Genomic DNA, 22161 nt, shown 5'->3' on the forward strand with positions numbered 1-22161 from the left:
CAGTCCAAAAAAAAAAAAGCACATACATTCTTATTTTTGGGTGATTATACACTAATGAAACATAATTAGTATTATATTCCATTTCTGTAATAGATCCACCTGCATTCTACACACTGCACCTTTAAGAATGATGCATAGCAACGGTTGTTTGTAATGTGACAGTTTAGGGTTCTGTGAAATATATTAAACTGTTCTTAGCTAGATATTTTATAGAGAGAGAGAGAGAGAGAGAGAGAGAGAGAGAGAGAGAGAGAGAGAGAGAGAGAGAGAGAGAGAGAGAGAGAGAGAGAGAGAGAGATGTATAGGATGAAAATGTCACGGTAAAACTATGATGACAACCCTTCTCCACACGAAAGTAGCGGCAGGCCAGTGTACCTTGTAATGGGATGGATCCTTGTATGAATTTGCATGCAATATAAAATTCTTCACAAAAAAACACAAGATGCATATGAAAGACTAAATACAACATTTAGCTGGTGTTCTCCTTCCAAAAACACTTCTCTCCCAAACAAATAACAGAGGTTAAACATAAACGTTCATTCCTTCAAATGTGGCTTTAATACTTTACTAATTATACACTATATTGCCAAAAGTATTGGCTCACCTGCTTGGACTCGCATATGAACTTAAGTGACATCCCATTCTTAATCCATAGAGACATATCAAACTTCTCTGATGGGAACGGCCATTTGTGGTTTTTGCACCGGAAAGGTCAAATACCCCAAAGATCTCCATCATCTCCCTCATTAAATAAATCTGCTATTCAAGATGAACTTGAGCCACGTTGTAATAATAACAGGGCCCTGGACTGAACCAGGTAAGAGAGCCAACTAGCATAGTTATCAACATGTTTGACTCTTTCTTTAACAAACTTTACATTCAAACAAATGAAACCCAAAAACCAAAAACAATCAGAGACATCGATGAGGTTTAGTTTGGGTAGTAAACGGCAGGCGATGCTGTATTCATTGAGCATTTCTGGTTCACATAATGAGGTCAGTCCCTCGTGATGAGAAATCATCTGTGCAGGGTTTGGTTGCTGGTACGTTGTATGTCAGTAGTATCAAAAGTCCAGTGAAATAAGTTCAACCTGGACGTCAAAACTACATACCATTCAATGCATGAATGAATACAGTCAAATTAGACCCAAGAGAGATGGCCATGGTGCACTACATGGAAGGAACGGGCAGCGTGACTCACCAGAGAAGGGAAAAAGGCATGTGCCATGGTGAGTTTCTCTACCTTGTCTCGGAGGGAAAAAGTCCCATGAGCCCCAGCTGGCAGGAAGCAGTTCTGCACCCTCAGCTGGCCGAGGTTGGCCACAATGACCCTCGACGAGCACGAGCTCTCGGGAATGAGGATAACAGGGGCGCCTGCCTCGATGTCCAGCAGAACCCTGGAAGCCCGCTGGGGATGATCCCGCACCTGCAGGGACAGACAGGAGGACATGGAGACAGTAAGACGGGAGGACAGAAGACAGGAGGATGGGAAGACAGGAGGACAGTAGGACGGGAGGACAGGAGACAGGAAAAAAGAGACAGGGACAAGAGGACAGGAGACAGGAGGATGGAAAGACAGGAGGACGAGAGGACAGGAGACAGGAGGATGGGAGGACAGAAGACAGGAGGACGAGAGGACAGGAGACAGGAGGATGGGAGGACAGGAGACAGTAGGACAGGAAAAAAGAGACAGGAGAACAGGAGACAGGGAATGGAGAAGGGAGAGACAGGTAATGGAGAAGGGAGAATCAGGAGACAGGTAATGGAGAAGGGAGAGACAGGTAATGGAGAAGGGAGAGACAGGTAATGGAGAAGGGAGAGACAGGTAATGGAGAAGGGAGAGACAGGTAATGGAGGAAGGAGGGAATGGACAGGAGAAGGGAGAGAGAGAGAAAAGACAGTTGAGGGAAGAGTAGGAGTAAATTAAATATAACCAACGAGTTGAGCAGCAAGCAGCAAAAAATGCTTATTCTGACATCAAAAATATTCCTTCCTATTATTAATATCCAATATAGCACAGCAGTTTGGAATCTGCTGTTACATCAGTGTGTTTCTTATTTTCTTCAATAAGGAGTAATGAACGGACTAAAGGAGTATCATTGTATGTATCGTATCTTAACCTTTACCATAATACAGCTGCTCTAAATATCAAGTCCACTGATTGAAGAACTGTGATTATGTTCAGCTGACATTCCAGTCCTGCTAACCAGAGCTGTTTCTTGCTTTGGGGGCCCTATGCAAGATTCTGTTTGGGGGCCCCTATTCTGTCAAACTATGATGGGGGATTCCAGACCTTTAAGATGATTCGTGATGATGCATCAATCTGTTACAGTGTGTAACAGATTGATGCATCATTGTGAAACACAAAATCTGTTCCAATTTAAATGGAAGCTTCCAGTTTCTTTCTTCTATTCTCATTCAACTGTTTCTCCAGAGATCTTTGTCTGGTTGAACCATCGGACAGCGTTTTGTTGTCCAGGTACTGAACTAAATCAAATCTATTTGTGAAGAGGACTTTCTACAGGACCATTCAGACCTATAGAGTAATCCTCTCAGCCTTCTGACTGGACACAATCAAGCTTACAGTCGGTCCTAGACCTGTATGCATGCTATCTGAATAAAGCATCATCATACAATCAATTGATTTCGGCAAACTGGAATAAAGTCATCTTTATTACAGTATGAGACCCGACAGTGATGAAGGGGCCCTGCAGGCAGCACTCACAGCCTGGCCCTCCATCGCAGCCCTCTGCCTGCCGAGGACATCCTGCAGCTGGGTGAAATGCTGAATGAAGGCCACCACCTCGGCCTGGAAGCGCTGGGTGTGGACGTACTGCACCGAGGCCATCTGCAAAGACACCTTGATGTCACAGTCCCGCTCCAGGTAGGGATCAGGCTGGCCGTACCTGAGCGGAGCAGAGGAACAAACATGAGGAACAGAAAGACTTTCCCGTATCAAGAATCAGAATGCCTTTTTTGTGATTTATACTTATGGATGTTGAATATAAGAGCCTCCCCTCCTCGTGTGGTGAAACGCTCTCGGTAGAGATCGCCATGTGGGGTGAGGTCACTCAGGGACAAACTCCCTAGACTGCCCTGTAACGCCAGGTTGCCATCTAAGATAGAAGACAACATGTGGTAAAATAAGACGTCAACTTGTTTTTTCATGAGTCTACATGTTTGTTTAACAGACAGTTGTGCATGTGTGGAGGTTCTGGTCACATTTTCCATACGCACCCAACATTTCCAGATGAGCAGATAATTTGGACACACTAGCTCGGGCCAGCTCGTTGAGCTTCTTGTTCAGGACAAGAGACAAAGAATGAACCTGAGGATGAAAACATGGACCGGTTCAATCACAAAACCCTTCAGACTGATAAAAGAACAAAGGCAGAGAGAAACGTGTTCGGAGGAATAAATGAGTAGTTACCATCATCCAATAATCAGATGACAATGATACAGAATGACTACAGTCACACAGACAACACTGATCAGAGTGCAGCGTTGTACCGAAGCAGAGCCGTCTCCTTAAATGCTGTGAAATACAAACTATACACAATGGATGCAAAGCTGCTGTCTTTTATGATGTGAAGAATATACTGGGATACAGTTAACAACTACTTTCATTGTTTTTCACTCAGAACTGTACACCTCCTGTGTTACAGTCGCTGTCACCATCTGGGCACCGTACATGTCTCTATCAGATCTAACAGTGTTCCCCCTATAACCATGCATTTCCGCATGTTTTCCCTATTAGACCGAACCATGAACCAAAAAACAAATAGATTTCATAGAATCATAGAAATAAAACAGTTTTCACAAAGTATCTACAACTTTTCCCCCTCTTGTATATGAACATGTGACTTGACATGCATCGTTTGAACAGGATGCAGACAGTCCAGTGCCCTACCTTCAGGTCCACTTTGGTGTTGACGGCCTCTGTTGTCTCCTCCTCCCCCATGTCTGTCTCATACAGAGGATGTCCTGGCTCAGCTGGAGGTGACATAGGGGGCACCTTTACTGCATGATTATTGGCTGTGGAGCCAATACCAAAGAAGTCCAGGATAACCACCCAGGTCTGCAGAGTAATCAACACGTCCAGGCAGTTAAAGTCCACGTCCACGCTCCGCCCCACTCTGCCGTAGCGCGTCTTGAACTCTGGGTGGTTCTGATCCACCAGCAGAACATTGATATGAACCAAGGAGTCGTCGAAGTCTGGGGGGGGCTGAGGGGACGGTGTCTGGTGGGTAGGAGAGGGGGGTGGAGTGCTGGGACAGTCGGGGTCCCTCTTGGACTTGCGGCTGCTAGCTGGGGTACTGGGATGCCTCTGGTAGAGCTGGAAGACATTCTGAGCCTCCTCCATGTGTGCAGGCAGTGAGCGGGGCATGTCCGGGTACAGGGCATTCGATGCTGATGGACAGCTTTGGGAAAGGTACTCCTTTGGACTGAAGGTGGAGGGCTTAGGAGCTCCACGAGACACCATCAAATGTTTGTATTTAGACTCAGGGTTCTGTTCCAGGAGGTCCTCCATCAGCAGCGAGCGCAGAGCCAGCTGGACTGCCAGTAGATGAGGGTGGTCTTTACTAAAGTCTCCCTCCAGGTCTTGGAAGCGCAGACTGACCAGGCCCTGGGAGCCCTGGGTCAGGTCTGCACTGAGCTGGACCTGCAGTTCTGCCACGTGTAGGGTTACTTTGAACTGAGTGAATGAGGTGTGAAGAGCGGGTTGGTGAGACTGCAGAGGCAGAGGGGAGGAGAGTGACGCGTGGGAAAAGCTGATGTAGGGGGGGTCCCTTGCAAACAGGCCTCCCTGGGGGTCCGGGAAGCGGTGAGGTCTGGTGGAGGAAGGGGTTGGTGGAGGGGGTGTGGGCGGTTGGCTGGGTGTGACACGTTGCTCCTCAATCAGCGACAAATTGTCCAGTGTCTGGAGGACCTGCTCATACACAGGCTTGCACAGGAACACCTATAACCAGCATCAAACACAGATATCATTAGTAATAAGCAATCAATAACTCCACATCAAAAATGTCATTTAAAGGCCCATATTCTGGCTGATTAGACCTCTGCTCAGCTAGAGGGGGAGGAGCTAAGCTGGTTGGTCACCATGTAGTTTACCATGAGGCCTTTAAAAAAACTCCATAACATGTTCATCTATGTAATTGTCTTTTAAGTTCCTATCTATCAAAGAGTGAGTTAAAAGAATGGTGGTTGATCATGTGACCACTAATGAAAGTGCTTGTTGCTACTTTGATCCTATTTCTCCCACTAAACTCTAAATGAGTATAATCTTTTTCCGTCAGCAGCGGTTGGTCTGCAGGTGGAGCTACTCACCGAAGTATGCTGCGTTTACTTGGAATGGGAAATCAGTAACTTCCAGCTGCTGAGTCAGGCTCCCTCTAGTCTAAAGTGTTTGACCAGGTACATTTCATTACTGCTGACTCACAATGGAGGATCAACCGGCAGAGAAAGAAGACCATTCAACTTCCAGTCCAAGAAAAAGAAACAACAAACTAATGGAAGTGAAGAAGGAAAGTCATCAAGAAGCAAAGTGACGCCAACGAGGGGAAACCACAGACCTCCTTTCAGTGTGGAGCATTTGAAGGCATCACACAGATGAGAGACAGTCACACTGTTAGTGAGGGAGATGAGTGCCAGAGGCTCGCCTGCAGTACCATCTACCACCAGAGAGGCCGCTAGAAGCAACGTAGCTCAAATCTTATGAACTGCCACTATAAGTTCCTTTGTATTCTACGGTACTATACTGTACTGCAGCTAAAACGATCAAAGCATGTCTAGAGTATTTATTGACTTCAGCTACAAGGAGAACAGTGCCTTTGTCTGAGACAGGCTTATGTTGGAGGGTGTTGATTTTGTATCGAAACTTCCTGTTTTGCTGTTCAAATAAACTCAACACATCCTTCACGTTGGGGTCTTGTCTCCATTCATTCAGGATAACGTTCACATCCACTGTAATATCTGAACAATCACTTCCTAAATCATTCCAGTTCTTCTACTTGATCATTTTTTCCCCATTTTGTGTTAAATTAACATGAATGAAACATAGAACAGAAGTTTAACAGTGATGGAAAGAACGGTAAAGAAGTTGCAAGAGAAGAGCAGCAGAGTGGCGAGAATCTGACACAAGTGTTTTGTACTGATGGAATTAATGTTGTGGTTTACTTCATTTATTCTGAGAGCGATTATATCAAGCTTTTTACGAGGCCTGTATTTGGAATGCATGTTTTTTGGTGCAAGTACAAATCCAGTGTCCTTTAGGACCGGTGGGATCAAGGCAATATCTGACAGAATTAAAACAGACGGTTCCACACTCCAAACAGCTCCTGTTTTAAGGGTGTATTTGTTCATAGATTTATCTGCATTATTTGCATTATTATTGTTAAACTTTGAGGAAAACTGCGCCATAATGCTTTTCGGTAGTAGCACCGTTGCTGTAGAAGCGAAGCAAACAAGCAACATCAGAAACCTTTCAACATGTGTGATCAAAGTATGGACGGTGTGTCCTCTATATTCATGCACCGCTGATAAAAGTTGACACAATCATTAACATGCTCTGCTCTGGTGTTTCTGAGTACAGTGGAGCACAGGAGAGACGGGTGGAGTTAATATGCACCGTTCACAAACAGACTCTGTGACAGACCGGCTCACGTCCCCACAGATTCAGTGTTTTTAGTCTGAGCTAGATCAGAGATCCTCATTGTTCTCAGTGAAGATTACAGGAAGTGATGTCACCCCGGTGCGTTTCACATGGAGTGAGCACTGCACCAGACTCCATTTGAAAAATAGCCTTTTTATATGCTAGATTGCTTGTCAACAAACATCCACAACCAGCTTTAAAAGTGACGCGTTTTCTTTTGAAAGTTCTCTTATTAATACTGATGTGAAGAGATGTTCAGGTGGATTTAGAAAATCAACTGATAAATATTTAAAGAAAGTGTAAAGAGTTACATTTGAGAACAGAGTGGGGCAGTAGGTGGCACAATGCACATTTCCTTCTTTTGAAGTTGCCAACATGTTGGTTACCAATGAACCTCTTGCCAGACTGTTAACATAATGAATTGTCATTTCAAGAAAACAGAACGCTTACATAATAAACTATTTTACATGGAGTCGAGAATTGAGCTGCAGTCATTTAAAGAAACATGAAGTAATCAGGCTCTGATGTTTCGTTGTGGTATCGCTTGTTGAACATTTTCAAATGACACACAGCACTATTTGAGACGTGGACATTAATTAAGAAATGACAGTATTAATGTGCCGTATACCTGAACAGGGTTGACGAATCTGCCCTCGATTCGCAGTAACCCTGTGCTCTTGCAGGGCTCCTCCGCAGTGAGGAAGGAGAACTGGGTGTCTTCATCAACGGGAACTTTCTCCAGGGTGAACTGTATCGTGGTGTCTTTCAATATATGGAAAGCTGATGATGAAAATAAATCGGGGGAGCTTGAGTCACAAGCTGCTTATGGTATGCTTGCATGCAAACACATCGAACAGTATTGGGATGAAATGGTGCTCGCCATTCTTACCTTTCCCACGGCTGAGGGATTCAAAGAAGTCGTCCCGTGTGAACTGTGGTTCATCCTGATTGGTGGTCCTGTAGCGCGACGGGGACATGTTGCTGGCATTATCCCCTCTGGGTGCCCTCTTCAAAACCAAGTGACTCAGGTTGACTGAATACAGCCGAATATCTTTCACCAACACCTGTAGTTTCTCTCCTTCCGAGTCTTGCCCAGTAACAAAATTCTGGATTGTTATGCTTCCCAGGTGACCGACCAACAGCTCCGGGTGTCCAGGTTTACGTGGAATGGACACCACTGGTGATTCAATGCTGATATTAAGGGTCAGCTTCACCAAGAACGTATCTAAGGTGGATTCAGGTTCCTCCATGGGGAGATCCTCCTCATCGTCAAAGGCAGGATAAGCCCAGCTCTGACTCTGAGTCCGACTTCTCCGTGAGGGAGTCTCAAAGAGTGAAACCATACCGCTGTACTCTGCTGTCTTGGTGGCTAGAACTGTTGACACTTTGGTGGCAGCACTTTTCAACATGGTGCGGAAATTGTCTTCTACTTCATTGGCAGACAGACTCAGCTCCTTCAGGAACTTGGCTGAGTGGTTGTAGTGCAAGGACGCCATTTGAAGCTGCAAGGAACACTCCCCGTGGGATTTCTCCATTAGGCGAAAGTCCAAAGCTTCTGAGGGAGAAGCTCCTGCGTCAGCAAGGAACGGTAGTCCACCCGGAGTCGAGGAGCTGTCAGCACTACCGATGCTGACCACAAACTGGCTTCGGCCTCCCTCCTGAGTCAGGTCCACCAACTGCATGGATCCCAGTGAACCATTGATGTCCAACCGGCCGCCCATGGACACGTTGACCTTGGTGCCGGTGATGCTGGCAGTGGCGATCTTCAACCCTTTCTTCTCAGCGCCCAGGACAGTGCCAGTGGACACGGTCCGAAGGAGTAGCAGGTTTAGACGGTGAATCTCCACGGTCAGCTCTTTGTTCTGGTCATATGTGGCCTGATATGTGCCCTCCTCTCCCTCGCCGCAAGGCTTCGTTGCATGCTGTTGCACTGATGGCGTCCAGGTGCTCTCTTCTTTGGGGAAAGACTTCTGGAGGAACTTGAGCAGCTCCACCATGGTCTCAGGGTTGAGAATTATGTCCAAGTTATTGACCTGCATGCTTGTCACCTGAAGGGAACTGTCCAGGTTCATGGAGGGGCAGTCGGAGCTCACAAACTGGTACTCCAGCTTAATTAGGGCCTCCTGGTCTTTGAGGAAGGAACTGAAGGGGGAGATTTTGTCCACGGGAACACCAGAGGACGACTCGGTGTGCTCGGGAGACCTGCCACCGGGCGACACAGGAGACGAGGGCTGGCTCTCTCTGAGGCTGCCCGTTGGTATGTCAAAACTGAGGTTCTTATGGGAAGCCACAAGGAGGTCGAAGTCTGAGCCATAGGTCTGCAAGGTGTCCACCAGCAGAAGACCGTGGACAGTCAGAGAGACTTCAGCGTCATAAGGCCGCTTGACGAAATGAGCATTTGTGCCAAACACCTTGAGAACAGATATGTAGCGGCCATCACTTTCTACACCAAGCTGCATGTAGTTAATGTTGAATTCAGCCAACAGCAGACGGGATTCCACCAAGACTTCCCGTGTGTGCTGCTCTAAGGTCATCACGCTCTGGGTCAGGTTCTTGGCGGACCCATGCAGCTTCCAGGAGCTGTCCTCCCTCTGAAAGATCTTGTCATGGCGAAGGGTAAGTGGATCCGGAGACCTTATATTTGGACCTCTCTCTTGGCTTTTGTCACCTTCGCTCGCAGATGGACTGCTGAGCCTAGCCAGGCAACTCCTAAGCGCGGTCATCTTCTCGAGGTTGATGTGGACCTTGAGGTCCGGTAGAGTTCCTGACAGGACCGCTCCGGGGAGCTGGGGGTCTGATGTGTAGCGCAGTCTCTGCTCAAGCTGCAGCAACACATTAAACTTCTCGACCACGTGAGTAGGCCCCACCTCGCTCTCCTGTAGGTGTTTCCAGTTGTCCTTGCAGCGACCAACCATTATCTGCAAGTCCTTAAAGGACAAGGAGTATTTTTCGTAGAGCTTTCTGCTGTAGGCCTGTATACCTTCAGGGGATCTGAAGCTGGGAAGGTCAGGGCTTTTAAAGTGTTCTTTCAAATGCATGTCTAGTTCAGGTGGTGGAGACTCCGGCGGGGTGGCGAGGGGTGTCTGGTACTCATCATCACTCAAGTCTTCTCTTTCAGGCTGAGTGGCTTTTGAGCTGGCCTTAGTGTCATCTTCAAGGGGAACAAGAAAACAGGTACGAGCCAAGTTAGAAAGCTAGAAGATATTTGGGGTGTATGCTTTTAGTTTTGAGTTGATGTTTTACCTTGAGAGTTTGTGAGGAGAATCCTGCCTAAATCGACAACAACTAGCATCGGGTCCTCTGACTGAAAGTCATCAGGGAAAATCACCTGGGGTGCACAGATGTCCAATTTCATGGTCCAACGCTTCCCGTTTTCCTACAAACACACACATCAGTGGCATTTACAAACCATTCAGTCGCCGGTTATTTCATGTCACCATGCTGTGAGTCTTACAATAAACTCGCCCACGAGTAGCTGATCAATGGTTTGTCGGATCTCGGCCTTGGTCTGCATCTTCAGCTTGTTGTACTGCCTCCTGGCAGCCTCGGCCACTCTCAGCTCCAGCTCTGACTGGTAGCCAAAACCTGGAGGATCACAGAGACACGCCTTAAATACAAGAATCTGCTCAGAAGTACTACATGGTTGGAAATGTTTCTTTGAAGCGGTGGTGAAAGATTTAACAGACCTCGTACAAGTAATAATAATAATAAAAGGAATGTGTATCTGGGTCTGTGATGTTTGCTACAGTGATGCTGTGAAGCACATGCTAGTCTTCAACCCGTTGTCATGGGGTCAGTGCAGAAACGGTATGTCTGGTTTCCCTGAGCGGTAATTTAACACAAGTCCTATTCAGCTGAAAAAACAAGAAATTACGTTTTGTGAAAGTACGACCAGAAAAACTAAACTTCAGAGCACAGAGTTCCAGTTAGAAGTTACAAAGTCCTGAGAGCAGAACATAGAGACTTTAAACGTCTTAGCTGCTCAGACGTGATGAGCCTCACAGAGGGGAGAAGGGCGGCTGTCCCGGGACTCTCCGCCCCACACAGCTGCTGCTGATAGACGGACAGAGAAGCTGACGAACTGGAGTCGGTGTGGATTTAATGATCGCTTGTTAGCGCCGCTCACGTCTACGGTTGTCTGTTCATATTACTTAAGAGAAACAAAAACTCAGGCCAGCAGCAGGAAACTTCCCGCCACCACTAGACTGGCATGTGGCATCTAGTTGTTTGGGACGACGTGTCGACGCAAATTATTTGTGTCGACGTATTAATGTAGTCGATTACGTGGGCAAGTCGTCCCAGCCCTAATCTGCATAAGAGTGACGTTTGCCCAGAATGTGTGATTTCCTGCAGCACACCATGAAGGAGACGCCTGGTCTGAAATGAAGAGCGGCTATACTCATGTCAGAAGAATTAACAGCATCTGTCTGACTGAGCTCAGCAGAGACATCGATGGATTACATTGCATGTTCACTCTGAGGTCATCAGATCAGGAAGTCACAATATAGAGGAGCACAGTGAGGGTTCAGCGGTCATGGTTAACTTTTTTGGGAACACTTTCTGTGAAGGTCATGCATGTAACGCATCATAAGCACATTTATAACACATCATAATGCATTTACTAGGCTTCATGAAAGCCTTCTGAAATGGAGTGCTGAGTAACATCCAGGACTCTTCTGTCAAACACTGGGCTCACTTGGACATGCAGAGCGTTATGAATGCTGGACTTATCATACATTATGTCCACCACTTATAATACTTTGTAAACCCTGTTATAAGGTGTTATGGATGATTATAAACATGTATAACAACTTTATGAAGCCTCATAATTGCATTATAATGTGTTAGAAATGTGCTTATGATGCATTATATAACTAAACTTCATAGAAAGGGTTTTGGTAGACCAGAAGGAATGCAGCCGGTTTCATTCCTTACCTGAGGTGTGAACTCTTCCTTTATAGAAGAACTCGGTCACTTTCTTGATGGCTTGTGGGTTATAGATGATGTTCAGTGGACTCGTGTTTACTTCCAGTCTCCTCTCAAACTTACACCTCACAGGGTTACGCTCATAAATCATCTCAAACACTGGTGACGAGGAGCACTCTGCACTGCCCCCTGAAGACACAGAAACAAGCACAGCATGGCATTTATTAAGAGACTACCCGCTACTAAATTCTGATTATTATTAATATTACCACATCCATACTGTCCAGAGAAGAGAGTCAAAAACCTGTATGCACTGTAGAGAATGGCTTTGTCGTTACACCACAACATATGATCGTTTCAGAAGGACCGAACATTGTGATGTTAGGATGTCGATGAACATTTTACAATCTGTCTGTCTGTCTGCACACAAGAGAGTGCTTTTTGGATTCTGGTTGTTGAACAAGCGACATGTTCGATAGTAAAGTGTAACATCACCTCACCCCCTTTATGTTGGGTTCCCTCTGACAGGTTCCAGATGGAACCTTTATTCAAGTGTTCTACCAGGCCAATGGGGACAAGCCAAATAACCTGATAGGGTTCTAGTTAGTACCTCTAGTTCTAAGAGTGGTTTAGGGATGAATGTTTTATTTAAAAATAGAGCAGAAAAATATGTAACGACAAGCAGCTTCATATGTAATGCTCATTTGTTCCAAAGGAACCCGAGAACCAGACAACCAGATGATATGATCTAAGCCTAAGAAAAACGTTCTATAATGAGGCGTATATAAAAATCAGATTGGTACACCTCTGATGGCTTGAACAAATCAACCCGAGAGTATCTGATAGTCACAACACCACAAGCTCAGAGTACAGATTACAAAACGTAATACTGCACCAGTTTAACAATATTATTTTTAGGGCATTCAGCAGATGCTTTTGTCCAAAGCGACTTCCAGTCAGTACATTTGTCAGGAGGAAGTGAAACGGCAATATATGGCTGTCGGTACAGTCAGGATGTCACTAGAACAAGTTTCAAACACTCCAATTGCTAGCAGCTAAGTACTATTTTTAAGTTAAGTTAATGCAGAAGTTTGGGGTATTTTTGTTGGGGGAAGGGTAGGAGAGGTGGAGGGGGGTAAAGGAGGGAGGCTATGCTCTGAACAAGTGTTATTATTAAAAGAGAAAAGACAACCTACCAGAGGCACTGCTGGACCCACCGGATGGCTGGTTCATGGCAACGATCACTTTGTCCTACGACCAGTGAGAGAAGGTGAGAGTATGAGACACGTGAGAACACACAGCAGAAAAGAACCCATTCCTTCACACGAGGAGCTCTCTGCCCAGCTGTCTCCACCTCGACTCACCGTTTTGGGAGACACTAGGACGGGGAAGATGGTGCCCTGAGTAGTCAGGTCCCTCAGGAACAAACCCCCCAGCTTCACGGCCAGCAGGGAGGACTCGGAGCGAGGGAGAGACTCCACGGTGACCTTCACCCCTGTGGACACGACTCAGTGTCAGGTCGATCGCAGCAGCTCGTTGACTCTAACAACTACACATTTTTAAAGACTCATCTTTGTTTCAACCAATAGACCTGTAGAATGTCTTGGACTGTAACTAACCATTAATCAATTAATCTGTTCATTATCACAGTCCAAACCAGTTTACCTTGATATTGTAAATCTTGAAAAAGTGTAGTGATAACAGGATCATTTAGTGCATTGTTATAGTTTTAACCACATGATAATTATCAGGATAATAATGAAAATATTAATAACGTGAAATTATTATTATTGGCCAGGATAATCACCACGTGACATTTTCATATCATCACATGCCTAGTTCCTTTGATAATAGATCAATCAATTATCAAAATGGAACATTGAGGATAAAGGAAACACCCATGTGAATACATAAAAGGTGAAACTTGTCTTCATTAACAACTGATCCGGTGATCTGGATCACACGAGCGTATAGAAGAAAAACACTCAACTGAAAGAAGAAGCCTGTTTCCACGTGTTTAAACACCGTTTACCTGAGAATTCCAACTGGATGACGCCGCTCTCCTGCAGTGTGCCTCCCCTCCTGTGCTGGTGGAAAAGCGTCACTGCCCCCTTCTCCAGTAAGAACTCCAGCCGGGCAAACAGGTGATCTCGCCTGGTGAATGTGTTCAGAGTGTGCGAGTCCTCCAACGGGTCGAACAAGTCTTCTGTCTCTGCTGGAGAAGCGTTACATCACGGGGTGAGAGAGGATGCGACACTGCAGGAATACGATTTCAACTCCACATCATACTGCATCGATTTTAGTCTAGACTCATTCCACCAAATATATGATGGAGCAGAACATGTAATCCAAATAAAACCATTCCTGAGCCTCACACCTAGTATGTCCCAGGAGGATGGACTTGACAGGAGCTCTTCAGGCCTGTCTGGGTCCTGGGACTCTCCATACCAGCCCCCCCAGCCTGGGAACCAGGACTGCAGGTACTGGATCATCCCTGAGCTGCCGCTCTTGGGGATGGGTGTGGTTGGTGAACAGGGCTGGGGCTCACTGCTGGGCTCTCGCACATTCTGGAAGAGGAAGAGCACAGGCTGAAGCTAGACGACTCATTGAGGAGATCAGCGGCCGTTTGATCAATGAGCGTGTGTTTGAGTTAAAGACCATCCATTTGTGGGCGTGAATGAATCTTCTCGGCTCACCTCTGCGATCTCTTCCTGCTTTCGGAACCAGTCGTGGACAATTTCTCGGAGACTCTGCAGCTCCTCCACCATCTGCTCCTCTTCCACGCGCTCCAGCTCACTCTAGGGGATGAAGACGAGCTCAAACATCAGTTCAGTGGTGTGTGTTCAAAATATGTTAATATTATCGGAATAGTATTATTGACTTAAGTGTCTGCTGATGCGTCGGTGCGGTGCAGTACCTCTTCCTGAGGACTCAGCGGGACTCCTTTCAGCCTTCTGAAGTAGAGGCTGGTGTAGGTCTGGGCATCCTGTGCCCGGTGCAGGGCGAAGTCCCAGCTGCCTCGCCGCCGCTGCTCCCTGATTTCACTCAGGTTGGCCTGGATGGCAAACATCCACCACTGCCGGCAGCTGCAGGGAAAAGCAATGGTGGAAGGTGTATTACATAGACTCTGTGTAGTGCAATAGGATGCGTGTCCTTAAGGCGGATATTTACAACTACAATAAAGTAACAACTTACTTCCCAGAAATTGGCACTTTTGGTCTCCACCTTCGGTAAAGCATCTCTCTCTCCCGACGGTCGAGCTCTTTAAGGAACGCCATGATCTGCTGGTATTGGACCTACAGGAGCACAAACACACACCCGTTACATGAGGCAGGTAGGAGGAACGCTCGCTAGAGATCTGCTCTCGCCTGCCAAGCAAAGTACAGTACAGTCAAGATGGCGGCTTTGAGAAAAACCACTGGCATTATTCTTCTCGTTTGGGGCTTAACTTTAGTGGATCATAACATATCGGATATGGAATCCATCTGCAGATACTCTTTAAAAACGAGACCAAACTTTTCTATGGATGCCGTTTTGGAGCCATAACAAAACCAAAATGCATCCTTCAAAAGATCGTTTCCGGCTAAAACAAGAAGCCTTGTTTTAGCCGGAAACGAAGCTGTTGCTGATCACGTTTGGCTCCTCCCAGCCGGTTAAAGGAGCGTGGAGTCAGCAGTTGTGACACAGCTGTGATCCTGCTACACGGTGCTTCGGCAGTGGTCATCAACTCAGTAAACCAACTTGTGCACAGTCCATTGGTTGACAAGGAAGGTTGTCGGGTTCATACAGACCTGGGACAGGCGTAAGGACATGGGCTCCAGCTGCACCTGGCCTTCAATCCGTGGGGTGTGTCGGGACCTCAGGGGCTCCTTGGAGGTGTTTCTCCGGAGCAGCACGGAGGCACACACCGGTTCAAAGATGTACTGATGCTCGCGGCTCTGCATGCACTGGGTCATCGCATCCTGGACAGCAGCAGAGAAACCACAGCACTCGTGAACTTCTATCTCTGTGCAGGTTTCCTAGTCTCACGGTACAAGCACTCCAGCAAGAAGCCCGAATGTTTGGTTCATGATTTAATTCATTAGTGAAAATCATCAGTTACAGTTGGGCATTAAATCATTCAATACACCTGGAAGTACAACAAGTCACTTCTAGTCACGAGTTGAAATGACAAATCCCTATCACTCAGTGCTGTGTGCCACGCTGTCGACGCCAGGAAAGGTGTGGTCAGGTGTTCATTGGGATGAAAGGAGCGTCGGTAAGCCCTAAAACTCTGGTCGGCTCCTAATTGTTGAAGTCACCGAGTCTCTGACCTGGATCTGACTTGCAGGCAGCTTTCCCAGCATTTCACACTCTGTATCCCAGTAGACGCTGAAGTCTTCTATCTCCAGCTGCTTCTGTCGGAGGAGCTTCTGGACCTGCAAATACAAAGAGAGTCCCTGCTGACCCAAACTGCAGACCTGTGGTCACCCTGAATCACTTACAAGGATTACAATGAATATAAAGATAATACCACATATGGAGCTCGTAAATGAAGGGCACTCCGATCAGGGAATGTTGCATCCATTAGTTGAGAGCAGTATCAGCTGACATGTAGCATTATTTATTCATGAATCTATTCTTAACATTATCAGAATCAGAAAGGAGTATGAATTGCAAAGTACATAACTGAAAAGCACCATGCCAGTCTCTAGGTTTGTGAAGGGTATGTGAGGATTTGGATTTTAGTTTAACTCCAAAGGCCCAGGTGACTTTATCAGAATGCATAGTATCCTGGATCCATGTAATAACTGGCCTGTAAAAATAAAAATGCCTCTCTGGGAGTTTAACATAGGGGTGCCCATACTTATGCACCCTGTATTTTAATGAAGAACATGTATTTCTTTACCATACATTATTCATTCACAAAGAAAATTGGTGTCCTAAAAGGTAGGATTTTTCCTCATTTGTTTAATTAAGGCATTAAGATCAATTCACAAAAAAAATATTTTTATTCCTCTTTTTAGTCAACTTTAGCATGGGGTGCCTAAACGTATGCATAGCACTGTATATGCAGCCATATATCCACAGTATTATAATAATATGTAAAATTGGCAGTTGTTCTAGTATTATCATAGGCAGGTGTGTGTGTGTGTGTGTGTGTGTGTGTGTGTGTGTGTGCGTGTGTGCGTGTGTGTGTGTGTGTGTGTTCCACTCTCTCTCTCTCTAAGAGACACAACGGAGCCTTTTTAATGGCATTTTTATTCTTGTGTGTTTTGTGTCATCTAGTATTCTAGTACCGATCAAACTACTTAGACCCAATATCACCTGAAGCATCATTACCATAAATATAAAGATAGATAAAGATAAAGAATTGAAGTTCCCACTACCAGAAAACTTCCTTTGGTGAGCGTGGTGACTGACCTACTGCTTGCACTAAAGCTGAAGGCTGAGATGAACAGGAATGACGTCACGGTCACTTACAGTCTCTTTGGAGGGGTTCTGAGCGGAGACATTCTTGATGCAAACCCCAAAGGAGAAGGGCTTCTCTGGGCTGGAGAAGTCATCCTCAAATCGAAGATGCACATCTTGGATCTTCAGCTACAAAGAAGCCAAAACATTTTAAAAAATCACTGTTCAGTCTGAAACTCAACAATAACATCTACCTGATTGGTGCAGTGTTTAGGAAGCAGCAGCAACAGGAAGTGCACTGTCCTGACATTGTGGAGAGTTGCATTGCATCACAGACACTCAGTTGCCCGTTTACTTTGAGTCAGGGTTTACGTGCTGTAACTTCCCATCTAGGTGATGCATGTTGGAAGATAGATACTCTGCCCTTGATAGGATTCTGACTGCTGCCGCCTCATATCTTGCCCACCATCACTTACATTGAGGTCACTTTAGGAAGAGATCTTAAATAATATTTTGTATCCTGTATAGTTTTTAAATCAGGCTCTACGTTTCCCTTCTTTACCATGGTAGCGAGATAGACGATGATATTCAGGATCATCCCCGTAATAGAACTTCACCACGATCATCTTCCTGTGAGAGTTTGTTATTACGGTCCGTGATAAAATCCTATGTTGTCCCATCCCTAGGCAACGCATGCTGTTACCAGTTCACCATTTGCTTAACATCCTTTTATTGCATCACTCCCATACACAAGCATCACTCCCATACACAAGCATCACTCCCATACACAAGCATCACTCCCATACACAAGCCACTCCCATACACAAGCCACTCACACAACATGCTCTTTTTCCATTTTGTTTCCTACTTGCTTTAGTTAAATGTGCTTCAATTAGTTCCTTTACTGAATGGTAAACAACATGTCTCTTTTTTCACATCCTTATGAATCAAGTTGTGCTGAGTCGTAAACAACAGCCCTGCGATAAATCCTACTACGAGTTCTAATGTTCAGTCAAGAGGTGTTGGTTCTACTGTGTGATCGTTTTGGAGGATGCTGTTGAACTGTACTTTGTTCTACACATCCGTTTCTATTGTTTAGTCTACCTTTATTCATCCAAAAATAATCCGGATTGTTTTTGATACAGTCCAAGATTCTAATATCTAACGTTGGACGGCTTACCTCAATGTTTTCCACAATCCTGGTGACCACCGAGGCCGTGGCAGAGTACCAGTACGACTCTCCTCTCTGTTCACACTCACACTGGAGAGAGACACACACACACACACACACACACACACACACACACACACACACACACACACACACACACACACACACACACACACACACACACACACACACACACACACACACACACACACACACACACACACACACACACACACACACACACACACACACACACACACAGTTTATAGAACATACACTGTCAAAAAGTACAAGATACAAGTGAAAGGAGGCATTGAACACAGATGAGGAAAAGAACGCCGAGCTGCACTTTGCCGTCTGTTCTCCTGATAATTAGTTAAAGATAAGACAGTTGAAGATGAATGAACAGACCAGACATTTGTATTGCTAGATGGGAGTAACATGAGAGAAGACTTTTTTTTTTTTTTTTTTTTTTTTTACTATTAGTGGGCTAAACAAAGAGCTTATTCTATAAATGTCGATCCACCTACTTTGAATTTCTCTTCAAGAGCCTTGAGGAGGCGTGCTTTGCGCTCTCTCTCCTCCTCTCTCTCCTTCTCCCCGTCATATTCCTGCAGCTGGGCGGGGCCGATGATCAGGTTGAGCTGGGACATGGAGATGACCCATGGGTCACTGTGAGGCCGGTAGAAAGGGATCTGGAGAGTGATCTTCCCGATGAAGCCTGGTGAAAGACAACACAATGCTTGGCAGGGGAACGGACTGAATAGGAGTTTGTCGGCCATCTTTGTTGAGGTGTTCCTGAGCCACATAACATGGTCTTCGTAAAGGTTGATAATGTATTTTAATGTGGGGGAGGTTTTGTCTTGACATTTAAACAGCTCATTTAGTAATAGCCTTATATTACAAAGCATTACAGCCTTTTAAAATAAAACAAAACACAAGACTAACATCCGTTCCTGTATATTACTAAACAGTTCTGGAGGTTTGCACCTCGAACAAGGAGCTGCTGGCGACGCGCGGCTCATATACGCAGACGCCGTGCCGACCGACAGCATCGTCATGGCGACGTAGCGCCCGGTCCTCATTCCTTCACAGCACATGTCAACAGACAGGAAAATCCTGACTCAGATCTGTTGTTATGGACAACATGCACCGACTGGCTCCATGAAACAAAAGCAAGAAACACTCCACTGAGATCGTCTTCCAGCATCTGAAGAACAGTCTTCATCCCTCCAGTAGAAAACGATACCTTTCTACCATTCTGCTCGTCCTTATGTTTGTCGCCCATTTGAAGGATTTCTTTGTCATTTGGATGAGTTGACCTTTTAAGACATTTTCACCTTACCACATCACTTGACAGTGAATACTTTGTTGGGATTAGTCTGTCAAACTTAAAACATGTTGCACAACTCTTCTCCAACATACCTTTTCTTTATTCACCAAACATGTTTGGCCTTCGCCCCTTTTTTCCCTTTTATTCTTTTTCACTTGCCTGGTCGGACAAATTAAATCTACATTATTACATACAGAGTAAAAGTGATCGTTTGCCCTTCAGCTCATTAACGTTGTCTTTACCCACCACCGTTATTTCAGTGCTCGATCGTTGCTGCACATGTGCAACTCTCAACAGAGATGAGAAGGATGCGAGATGGCTCACTCCGTAGCTACTTCCATCAACATCACTGGATAAAAACAATATGATCATTCTCTTTAAACACTTTCCCAAGAAGGCGACCCCAGCGTGGTATTTTACTTGCAAAGGGCAGTCGGGCGACACTTATTGCTGAGTCCTGAGCTAGATATCATGTTATTTCAGACTAGTTAAGTTTTAGTTCATCACTCCATCAGCTTTGAAACAAAAAAAAATACAGCTCCCCTCCTACACAGTTTCCAGTCATAAAGGGTTGGTGAGAACAGTTCAGACCCATGCAGTCAATGCCTTTTAAAAGAGGTCTCTATTCCACTTTGGTTTTAGTTTCGGTTAGTTGTGTTTAAACTCTGCGAGGTCATCAGTCAGTGTGTCTCACCCGCTTTAACTTCAAACGGCAGGTCAAACTCTCGAAGAGCATCTTTCCTCAGAGGGAGGTTCTCCAGCTCCACTGCACCTGAGGGACGAGAGGAAACAGACGTCTGTGCCAAGCTGGCTCTCGATTTCAGGCATTGATGATTACTTAACCCAAGTGTTGAGTGTATGCAGGCCGATTTTTAGACCGAAAAATGGAAATATTAAAATGATCAGCAATCATCTTCACTGAGCAGGAAGATGGCTGCATGTGTGATTGATTACCTTTCAGGAGGGCTATAGAGAGCTGATCTGTGTTCAGGTTGCTGACATATTTCCCCAGGTATGTGTTCAGCACCCAGGCAACAAGGCCCTCCAACATCCTGGTGGCTCAGAGATAATGGCCGCTACTCCGACGTGTGGGAGGGAAATCGGATGGAAAGCAGGACCCTCACAGGGGAGCTGTTCAACGTCTAACAAACACAGTACATGGGGTTTACTCATCTGTGGAGATGTCATACCGGCAGTAAATTACAAAATTATCTCAAATATTCTGATCTGCATCAAAGTCCATTCTAATATCGAGCCTTTTAGAAAATCACATGGTTACCAGCCACAAGTAAGCAGCAGCACGTTCAGAGTCACTGTGGACAACCTCGACCTTACACTGCTGTTACCACGTGATGCTGACTTTGGGAGGATTGTCATTTCTACTGAATCCAGTCTACTTCTATGAGGCATTTACGTGCCGATGTTTTGTGAGGAAATTGAATGTTCGTGGATAACATTATACTCTTCTTACTTTCACGAGGTAGGCAACTCATTTAATTAGCAACAATTTGGCGGCAGACACCAAAGTGAAGCTTCCGTGTCGTCAGTGACAGTGTTACAGTTAGTTCAGAGTGAAAGCAGTGACTGTGTCTAATGGCTTACCAAAGAAGACTGCCCTCACTTATCCGACGTTGGCAGAGTGACCGTATACCAACTAAAGTTAGCATTCAAGCGGCATCGTAACGTGACCTTACTCCAGCGACCGTAAACGCAGCGCATTAACGTAATGTACAAACAGCCGCCTTACTTACCGTCAGAGACGACAGTTGTAGCTCTTCATCGACCCCGCGTTGTTCAGTCCATGCCGGTCAAAAGCCACGATCAATAGGCGATCGTGTTTGGTCTAAACCACTAAGGACAGGACTACTGGACGTTCGTGTTACATGAACGTCACACCGGGGGCTGCCGGTGTTCGAGATTAACTGGTGGCTGAATTAACTGGTGATATTCTTTATACTAGGCAGATGTTTGGGAGGCGTGTCCTTCTGAGGACCCCTTGTTGACTATCCAGGAAATAAACATTTGATCGCTTCTTGTCTTTATCACGTTCATGTGTCGGTGTGTTTGGAAACATTACGGTCCGCTGTAACATTATAACCGTTCGCCAGCCCGTCGGTGAGCTGCCGCTGTCAGGACTCTCCTAGCAGGACTAGCGAATGAGACAGTAGGTGACTGTCCCGATGCCTGTTCAATACACTGCTAACGTTAATAAATCTGTTGAAATGTGTTCTTGTCGTCAGTCTCATATGTTTAATCACACATGGTTAGTAAACTGCTGTCCAGACGGCCCGATAGCTGGTTCTGCTTTAACCCACCCTGCAGGAGAAGCAGTTTCCAGCCCGCTCAGAGCGGTGAGGAGACTGTGGTCAACTGTGGTCTGCTCAGATTAACCTGTGATACAACATCTGCTACCTACCTGAGCGCTCTGCTCAGCTTTCTGCTCAGCTTTCTGCTCGGTCTAGACAGAACCGCTTGGTACCATCAGACATCTGGGCTGTGGAAATATGTTGTGTGGCGACAGAAAAGAAACAAAGACATGTTTGGCGGAGTTCAACGCGGCACATGTGAACACGACTTGGCTGTCAAGTAGCGTCAAGACCCGCAGATACCAGCGCACTGACCTGTGTGGACCTGCTCTGTCATATAAACACTTCCAAATAAAACATGATGCAGCTAAATGTGAGTTTAC

General features: G+C 45.7%; 1 protein-coding gene across 2 annotated transcripts in view; it reads right to left on the reverse strand.

The window, feature by feature from the left end:
- Positions 1-22085, reverse strand: part of vps13d (vacuolar protein sorting 13 homolog D) — a 61608-nt gene extending 39523 nt beyond the window's left edge. For both annotated transcript variants that reach the window (XM_084014522.1, XM_084014523.1), the window contains exons 1-25: positions 21224-22085; positions 20427-20614; positions 20167-20244; positions 18670-18860; positions 18149-18229; positions 17041-17157; positions 15891-15995; positions 15369-15539; positions 14773-14873; positions 14495-14663; positions 14274-14375; positions 13955-14144; positions 13610-13792; positions 12942-13072; positions 12774-12828; positions 11587-11766; positions 10106-10236; positions 9895-10027; positions 7541-9802; positions 7280-7431; positions 3910-4959; positions 3237-3327; positions 2989-3115; positions 2725-2905; positions 1243-1425 (exon numbers count right to left, since the gene is read on the reverse strand). In XM_084014522.1, the coding sequence (XP_083870648.1) occupies positions 1243-1425; positions 2725-2905; positions 2989-3115; positions 3237-3327; positions 3910-4959; positions 7280-7431; positions 7541-9802; positions 9895-10027; positions 10106-10236; positions 11587-11766; positions 12774-12828; positions 12942-13072; positions 13610-13792; positions 13955-14144; positions 14274-14375; positions 14495-14663; positions 14773-14873; positions 15369-15539; positions 15891-15995; positions 17041-17157; positions 18149-18229; positions 18670-18860; positions 20167-20244; positions 20427-20523 (6261 nt within the window). In that variant the 5' untranslated portion in view covers positions 20524-20614; positions 21224-22085. The remainder of the gene's footprint in view (positions 1-1242; positions 1426-2724; positions 2906-2988; positions 3116-3236; positions 3328-3909; positions 4960-7279; positions 7432-7540; positions 9803-9894; positions 10028-10105; positions 10237-11586; positions 11767-12773; positions 12829-12941; positions 13073-13609; positions 13793-13954; positions 14145-14273; positions 14376-14494; positions 14664-14772; positions 14874-15368; positions 15540-15890; positions 15996-17040; positions 17158-18148; positions 18230-18669; positions 18861-20166; positions 20245-20426; positions 20615-21223) is intronic.
- Between the last annotated feature and the right edge of the window lie 76 nt (positions 22086-22161).

This window comes from Eutrigla gurnardus (assembly GCF_963514095.1).
Source record: "Eutrigla gurnardus genome assembly, chromosome: 8".
Classification (NCBI taxonomy): domain Eukaryota; kingdom Metazoa; phylum Chordata; class Actinopteri; order Perciformes; family Triglidae; genus Eutrigla; species Eutrigla gurnardus.